Below are 8,959 nucleotides of genomic sequence, written 5' to 3' on the forward strand. Positions count from 1 at the left end.
GAGGAATCGGCATAATAAAGTAGGAAAATTTACTGAAGAAGTGCGGGAAATATTCTTAAAACAGCTTCTTCGAAATTTCGTTATCTTTTTTAAGATAGAAAGCCGAATCACTAACAAAGGAATTTTCTTTCGGGATGTTGACAACGTCAAAACAAAAAGAGAAAGCACCCCTTCCTGCATATCCATACAAGACCCGAGTAGGCGGGTCGAGGTCCTTAGAAGGCTTAACAGTCCTCCTTATTAGCAGCCCAGATCTGTTTTGTGCTCGGCTTGATGCTATCTCAGATGTCCATTCAAAAAGAGCTATTGGGGGCAGCCCTACTAATTCGTATTCGTCTTTTAAGACAGGAGCTCCTAGGCAAACTCGGAAAAGAAGGAGTGGCATGCCAGAAACGGGGAGTTGAGGTGGTTAGACCTATACCCCGAAATGCTCCCAGCATAGGAGCCTATGGTTCCATTCTTGTTGTTGCTGGAGGTACACATCCCTCTTCTCGGTGACGAACCCTAAGTACACACTACCTTCCCCAGATTCTACTTGTGAAATTCAACCGGTTGTTATTGTTATTGGTGGTGCGCGCAAGCTGATCCGACACTAGAGTTATTTAAAAAAAATAGACCAAAAGTGAAATGGAGGAAAAGATAAATTATAGTATATAAATAAATTTAGACCTTTTTAATTAAATAAGTCCCTTCATCAAAGAAAAAAGTGTTTTTTGCTTTAGCATTTGTTTGACCCCTCTTCCTCATTTTCTCCTAATAGTCCAAAGCCTCTCTCTCTCTCTCCCCCTCAGCTACTGCTACAGTACTAAACTGAAGGAAGCTACAAAGCCAATTCTTTCCTCTACACTCTAATTCTTTTTTCACAGCTAAAGCTAAGTCTTCAACTTGGTTTTAAAGGGTATAGTGTAATTATTCAGGTACTTATCTTGTTGTTGCAATTTACCCATTTTACATGTCAAGATTCAGTTTTTTTCATCTGGGTCTTTTTTGTTGTTAAGGATCTGATTTGGGGTTTTGCTGAAAGTTTTAATCTTGATCAAGATCTGATTTTTATTTAATTTACCCTTAATCATGTTTACAGATTTGTTAAATTATGATGAATCCACCGTCTTCTATTATATTATGAGTTGTTGGCTTGATTTACTTTTTATGTGGTAAGCTTACTTAGTTTCTTGTTAAATATCTGTTTTTTGTTGGATTTTCTGTATCTTGTAGCTTTCCATTTATATCCTCTAAATAGTCTAATGTTCTGCATGCAAATGTGCTTGAGAGATCTTTAGTTGATTCCCTGATTTGGAGCTGATCTAGTACTTAGTGATCAGTTCTGTCCAACAAATTCTATTGGCTCAAACCGAGACCTCTGGTTACACATGAAGGGATACTTTACCACCCCAATAAACATAATTTGTTGGAAAAGACTGTTTACCCTTCAAAATGGGACTTTTCGGTGCAAATCCAAATTAGTCGAGCCCCAAATTCGTTTCGGACACAGGGTGGGAAACAAAAGAAAACCACTATTTTCCCCCTTTTGATAGATACAAATGCATTTTGTGCTGAAAGTAACACCTTGGTTCTCAAAGAAGAGACTTAAACTTAACCAATTTTTAGACTCTGTAGTCTCTTTTTAATGGTAAATTTTTGGTCTTGTTTGCAGGATAAGGGCGATTGGAATGGCCGACAGAGGACGGTGTCGTAGTTTGTAACTTATTCTCCTGTATCGTTGTGTCACTGATGGCTTCAAATTTTGGTGCTAGACCTCCCCTTGAACCAAAACAGAAACCTGTTTTGGCTGGACAAACAGCGGAAAAAAATGATTCTAGCTCATTTCTTACACAGTTGTCAAAAATGAATGAACTTAGCCTTGCTCTTTCTGATAAATTGCCGGAATCTGGTAAAATTACAACACATGTTGTGGACCCGGCTCTGAATGATAAAAAGTCAGCTAACAATCAAAAGGGGTCCAGTGATCTGTCAATTGATAAATCTAATACTCCCACTGATATTCAGAATGTGTTGACACCTGCGCGACATGAAGCAAATGGAACTAGAAGCTCTCTCGAGTCTTCTACTGATCAAGAAAAGAAAACATCGGAGCAAACTAGTGGAAAGAACAGTTCAGTTTCTGCTAAAGTCAGCGATGGTACTAGTAGTCTAGCCAAAACTAGTGATCGTGCTGATTTTGTTGAGAGTGGAAAGAGCAGCATGTGTAGAGGAAGCACCAGCACTGATGTGAGTGACGAAAGCAGCTTTAGCAGTTTTAGCAGCAGTGTAAACAAACCCCACAAAACAAATGACTTGAGATGGGAAGCTATCCAAGCTGTCCGATCTAAAGATGGTAGTTTAGGTTTGAGCCATTTCAGACTTCTGAAAAGGTTGGGTTGTGGTGATATCGGGAGTGTCTACTTGGCTGAACTGAGTGGAACCAAGTGTTACTTTGCTATGAAAGTCATGGATAAAGCATCTCTAGCCGGCCGCAAGAAGCTTCTTCGTGCTCAGACAGAAAGAGAAATTTTACAATCCCTCGACCATCCTTTTCTTCCATCTCTCTACAGCCACTTTGAGACTGATAAATTTTCATGCTTGGTCATGGAATTCTGCCCCGGAGGGGATCTACATAGTCTTAGGCAGAGACAGCCAGGGAAACATTTTTCTGAACAAGCAGTGAAGTATGACCTCTTTTCAGCTTTTTGGTGATACAATTTTTCCTGCTGCTACTTTCTGAAATCCATAATGTTTTACTACTTTTTTCGAGGAACAGGATCATTATTCTAGAACTTCCAGTCATAGATCCATCATTGAAGAACGCTGTTTCAACAAAGTAGTCTAGTTGTTGCTCTTATATGAAAGTTCCTCCAATTTTGTCATCTCCAGGTCCACAGTTTTGCAGTTTTTGAATATTGCCCTGAAGTTAAGGCAATAAGTTATCAGTTTCTTCTTTCAGTTCCTAGGATATACTCTACTGGTGTTTGGAGCAGGCAAATTTATTTAGTCAACTGCAATTTGAACCTTATGCTGCTGTACGACTGACATAATTCACAAGTGCCTTTAAATTTTGTTGGAAGCTTAGAGGAAATAACTACCCGCCTTCCCTTACCAAGGTTCTAGGAGCATCTTTTGCAGTTTTGAGAAGTCATGGTTCTCAATTTTCTTTGTTGAGTAATAAGTCTATTGCATGTGATGCCATTTGTTTTTCAATATTCAGACTTTTCAATTGTTTTTTGTCTCGCCACCAAGTTACCAAATTTCCTCTCCTTCGTTTTCATTTAGGGAGTTTGGATTCTTGCTCATATTCCAAGGATTCATTTTAGAGATTAGAAATGAAATTTTAGTTTTCTCTCCAGCAAACAAAATTGTCCTTTGGTTCCGACTAGAATAATAGTTTAGCCAAGAAATATGGTCTACTGCGTCCCGTGCGAGGAGAATACTCTTTGCTATATCAAGTGTTTTATTGACATGGTCTATGTTACTGAATGTTAACTTCCTCCATTTTCAGATTTTATGTTGCTGAGGTCCTTCTAGCTCTAGAGTATCTCCATATGCTTGGGATTATCTACCGCGACCTTAAGCCAGAAAACGTCCTTGTTAGAGAAGATGGACATATAATGCTTTCGGACTTTGACCTATCGCTTTGTTGTGCTTTTAGCCCAACGCTGGTGAAGACATCATCCCTGGAGTCAGAGCCTCTGAGGAAGAATTCTGGTTACTGTGTCCAGCCGGCGTGCATTGAACCTTCCTGCATTCAACCATCATGTGTTGTTCCTACAACATGCTTCTCTCGTCGCCTCTTTTCCAGTAAGTCCAAGAAGGATCGGAAACCCAAAAATGATATCGGCAACCAAGTTAGGCCATTACCAGAGCTTATGGCAGAACCTACTGCTGCTCGCTCTATGTCATTTGTGGGAACCCATGAATACTTGGCACCAGAGATTATCAAAGGTGAAGGTCATGGAAGTGCAGTGGATTGGTGGACTTTTGGAATCTTTCTCTATGAGCTCTTGTTTGGTAAAACTCCATTTAAAGGTTCTGGTAACCGAGCTACATTATTCAATGTGGTGGGGCAACCTCTTAGATTTCCAGAATCACCAGTTGTTAGTTTTGCAGCAAGAGACCTGATTAGGGGTTTACTCATAAAAGAACCACAGAACAGATTAGCATACAAAAGAGGGGCAACTGAGATAAAACAACACCCTTTCTTTGAAGGGGTTAATTGGGCACTAATACGCTGTGCTACCCCTCCCGATGTCCCTAAACCTGTTGAATTTGAGAGACTACCAATTCCAGCAGCATCTACAATTCAAAAGACTGCTCTTGCCGCAGTGCCTCCCAGCCAAAAGGGTTCTGATAACTACCTCGAATTTGATTTCTTCTAGTAAATATTAACCTGACTGGTAATTTTTCTGAATTGGTGGAGAACAAATCCTGAATTCAGGGATTGCTAGTGATCAGGATGGCAGGTTCTTCTTATCAAAATGGTATATGAGCAAGGTCCCGTCGGCACTATCCATAACGGTGTCAGACCTTATTATCTGTGAACCGCTACATGCTTCAAGCTAGAGCTGCCAACCATTTTCAGTCTCCGTATTTACAAGGGTGTCCAAACGGTAAAAGGTGAGTGTATTCCAGTATAAGGAGTTTTAGAGGTATTTCCAGTATAAGGAGTTTTAAAGGTATTTCCAGTATAAGGAGTTTTAGAGGTATGCAATTGGATTACTCAAATTCAGTGCGCGTGGCTTTAGGTGATATGGCATGCCATGAACAGGAAACTGCTTTTGGGCACATGACCATAGTTAAGCAAGTCGATTGTATATTGCTTTTGGATACTAGCTAGAATTTGTATTCCAGCCCAAAGGTACAGTATAGTGTGAGATAGTTTAGATTCAATCTCAAGTTATGCGACAACCATACTTTTGGATGTTGGTGTATTTCCAGACATTAGACCACAGTGAATTTGCTACCTTTTACTTTCTTCTATGTACTATTTGCTTTTTGGCTCATTCAGAAGAAAACGAGGGAGTTCTCGTTTTTGCTTTTCCTTGTCATTCCTTAAATATCAGGCAATAATATCAGTATATCTTTAGCCACATATTATTCCTTGTCCATGGATTAGGAAATGAAGGGATGCTTGGCGTAACTTGTAAAATTGCTGCCATGTGACCAGGAGGTCAAGGTCACGGGTTCGAGCCGTGGAAACAGCCTCTTGCAGAAATGCAGGGTAAAGCTGCGTAGAATAGACCTTTGTGATCCGGCCCTCCCCCGGAACCCGCGCATAGCGAAAGCTGAGTGCACCGGGCTTCCCTTTTTCATGGGTTAGGAAATCTGCCACTTTTGCAATAAAGCAGCCATTGTTTATTAGGATCTTAGCAGGAAGAAGTGAAAAATGGGAAAAATAAAGATCTACTTGTGAAAAATGGGAAAAATAATGTACAGTTACTGTTAATAGTAACATGTAATTTGTCGTATGATAAAGAAGGGAGATGATTGTGAGAACCAGTTGTTTGGTGATAGATATTTACATATTTCAAGTCTTTGGGTAGGATACTATGAGCTATAAATCTAAGGCATGACCTTGGCTCCAAAACATCCTCCACATCCAATGGATTCATTCTGGACTTCTTGATTTTGATTCTGGATGTGGCCTTCCATGGACTTTGAGCTGCCATTGGAGTTCCGGAGAGAAGGAGATTCAAACATCTGTAGCTCTACAATTTCCTTGCCTTCACATATGATCTTAACCTCACAGAACTCTGGTGCATTTTGTAGTATCTGATCAGCCGTTCCGTTACCTCTTCTTGATCTCATTTTCCTATCAGATGAATGCATGTACATTATATGGAAAGCAGCTTAAAACTGATGGAGAAGTGGAGTAGCAGTTAAGTGGTTTTTGTTCCTACTTGAGATTGGCTTTAGAAGTACCAAGAATCAACTTTCTTATGTTGCAGATGGGAATGAGGTCCAGTATAGCTTTGGCTTCCATGTCACTCTCAATTAGTATAGTGTCCACTTTAACCTGTTGAAAGTGGCATACATATCATAAAGTAATATTTGACTTATATACATAGTATAATTTTTCGGCAAAGGGTGTTCAGTTGACCACCCTTGAGCTATGCGACGCCTCACTGCTGTTTCTGCAAGTTCCTAACATGCTATTGGGAAATATATGAAATTATGTTTAGTTTATTTGTGCACCTTGGAAGCAGAGCAGATGTCAACAAACTTTTGGAGAAACTGCCTTCTTTTGCTTCTTCCTTGAGCCATATAGTTTTCTTTCTGCACTTCATTCACTTGGTCTATTGGAATCATTCCCACTGTTGGATCATCATCATTAAACATTTATCAAATTGGACAGTTATACAGCACAATAAACCAAATTAGATCTAAATTCAAATAATTTTTCTTTTTTAAAAAGGGAAATATAAAATACTCCTCTGTTAACGAAATATTTTAATTTTATCCTCTATTATATTCTGAGGTCATTTATACCCTTGTACTTAGCAAATTGTCTCGTATTTACCCTTTAACCCGATGAAGCTCTATCTCAAGTATAATAGAATGTCACTTTAAAACATAAGGAAAAAGGGCAGCGCGGTGCACTAAGCTTCCGCTATGCGCGGGGTCCGAGGAAGGGTCAGACCATAAGGGTCTATTGTACGCAGCCTTACCCTGCATTTCTTTAAGAGGCTGTTTTCACGGCTCGATCCCGTAACCTCCTGGTCACGTGGCAGCAACTTTACCGTAAAGTCAAAGGCATTTACGAGACTATTTCTTGTGCATTTGTGTGTGTGTGTGTGAGAGAGAGAGCTTACAAGGAGTAGGGATGAACTTGGTTTGAGGGAAGATATGAATGAGGAAAACAATGGCAGAACTTGGATTGAATACACCATGTTTGAGAGTCCAAAACAATGCATCAATACTTGACTCCAGGCTAATCTTGTTTGTATTAGCAGCATTATTATTCCCAACAACAACATAAACAATATCATGATCTCCTTTATTATTAAAGTCAAAGGAAAATAAACTGCCTTCCACTTCACCTCCATGATCTATTTCAAATAAATCACTTGTAGAATAATAAAATTTCTCCTCCTCTTGGAATTCTTCAATTTCATTGACCAAATTGTTGCCATTTTTTCCATTCATTGTTTTTATCGACAACAAATTAATGAAATCAAGATGATGATCCCACTTTGTCTTGTCCTTTGTTATTTGCTTCCAAAAGATTCAATTGTTTGAAAAAACTCAGACAGACAAGTGTAGGAAAAGGTTGCTACCAAATGAGACATTTTTATAAAGATAAATTAATGATGTTAGCGGGCGATTTTGTTTTTTCCCAAAGGTCGTTTGTTTTAAAAGAGTGAAACAATTTAGGAGGTGACACTTCAGCAAAAAAAATATTTAAGTCGAACAGAAGTTTAATTTCCGATTATTGTGATCATTTGGTTACTAAGGTGAAAATATTGTGATTTTCATATGACAAAACAAAGTTGTGTGATTTTTATGCAAACAACGGATAGTTGTGTGACCATTTGTGAATTTACCTTAAAAATGAACCATCATTTACGGAGCACTTAGGGGTCGTTTAGTTGGAAATAAATTATCTCATGATTAATTATCTCAAGATTAGTTATTCCGGGATTAGTTATCCTTCCCTCCCATAGGGATAAAAAAACACTAGAATCCCGGGATAATTAATCCCGTGATTAGTTATACTGCAATTTTATTCAAACCAAACATGGGATAAACTCATCTTAAATTTAATCCCGGAATTAATTATCCCTTATCCCTCATACCAAACGAGTCTTTAGGGGTCATTTAGTATGATGGATTAACAAAAATAATCCTGAGATAAAAATTTAGTACCACCTTATCCCTTATTTGGTTACTAACCATGGGATACGTCATCCCAAGATTAAAAATAGTTATATTGTCCAGAGAGTGGAGTAGTAATCCCAGGATAAGGCTATAAAATTGACAATCCCAGGATTAATACAATATAGCAAATAGTCAATAATAAATAATAACAGAATAACTAATCCCAATATAACTAACCTCAATATAACTAATTCCAATATAACTAATCCCAACATAACTTGTTTTCATACCAAACGATCCCTTATGCATTTATAAGTCCCATAAGAAATTCAATTCCATGACCTGGCTGATAATGTGATGTCATTACTTATCATGTTAATGTACTTTAATTTCTCAAACAAAAAACCAATTTAAATTATGAAAAAATTGTTTTACTCTGTCTATAAAATCTTGTAAAATATAGATGATCTCAACTCGAATAAAAGGAGGGTAAGAATAGCTTAACAGTAGCATAAAAATAGTGTATATTATAATAAATCCTCTAAAATAGATAAACCTCAACTACTGTGGAATAAGGTGTTATACATTTAATTTAACGCAAACCCCTTTAAAGAAAAAAGAAAAGGTAAGTACTTACTTTGTTCAGAACATCTAATAATTGGTTGTTGAACCTTTTATTAAATGTTAAAAAAAAAAACCTTTTATTAAATGTCAGGACGTTATCGTAATAGAGACTTCCAAAAGAATATGCGAATAGCTAACAGCATCTTGGCGCCTCAAATAACAGGAAATTGTCCAAGTCAATGCATTTTGCTTATGATATATTTCTTCTCGATTATTTAATAAGTCAGACTAGTTGAAGCTAGCAGTGCTAATAATATGCTATATTGACTGGAATATAATTAAAAAAACGTTTCGACAATAAATCTAATGAATACTTGTATTGAGATGCAAAATACTTGAAGCTAGTAATTCGGTGATATTCATTAACTGAATCCCTTTGGTGAAAATTATATTATAATCAATATATAGGTGAAGAAGTATTTGTATATGTATATATAGACATTACTGAATCGCTTAGGCACAAAAAACCCTTTGCTTTTTGGCTCTTACAGAAGAAAAAGAAGGGAGTTCTCTCTTTTTTATTTTT

The 8,959-nt window shown here is 37.6% G+C and overlaps 2 protein-coding genes across 2 annotated transcripts; one reads left to right on the plus strand and one right to left on the minus strand.

Annotated features, from left to right (window-relative positions):
- The first annotated feature begins 694 nt into the window (after positions 1-694).
- Positions 695-4,966, plus strand: LOC109217606 (serine/threonine-protein kinase D6PKL2-like). The gene is made up of 3 exons (XM_019381867.1): positions 695-917; positions 1,655-2,666; positions 3,494-4,966. The coding sequence occupies exons 2-3, from the start codon at positions 1,732-1,734 to the stop codon at positions 4,368-4,370; spliced, it is 1,812 nt and encodes a 603-aa protein (XP_019237412.1). The 5' UTR covers positions 695-917; positions 1,655-1,731; the 3' UTR covers positions 4,371-4,966.
- Positions 4,967-4,983: 17 nt separating this feature from the next.
- Positions 4,984-7,268, minus strand: LOC109217607. The gene is made up of 4 exons (XM_019381868.1): positions 6,804-7,268; positions 6,187-6,305; positions 5,892-6,007; positions 4,984-5,803 (listed from the first exon to the last, which is right to left on the minus strand). The coding sequence occupies exons 1-4, from the start codon at positions 7,135-7,137 to the stop codon at positions 5,554-5,556; spliced, it is 819 nt and encodes a 272-aa protein (XP_019237413.1). The 5' UTR covers positions 7,138-7,268; the 3' UTR covers positions 4,984-5,553.
- Positions 7,269-8,959: the final 1,691 nt, after the last annotated feature.

This window comes from Nicotiana attenuata, unplaced genomic scaffold, assembly GCF_001879085.1.
Source record: "Nicotiana attenuata strain UT unplaced genomic scaffold, NIATTr2, whole genome shotgun sequence".
In the NCBI taxonomy this organism is placed as follows: domain Eukaryota; kingdom Viridiplantae; phylum Streptophyta; class Magnoliopsida; order Solanales; family Solanaceae; genus Nicotiana; species Nicotiana attenuata.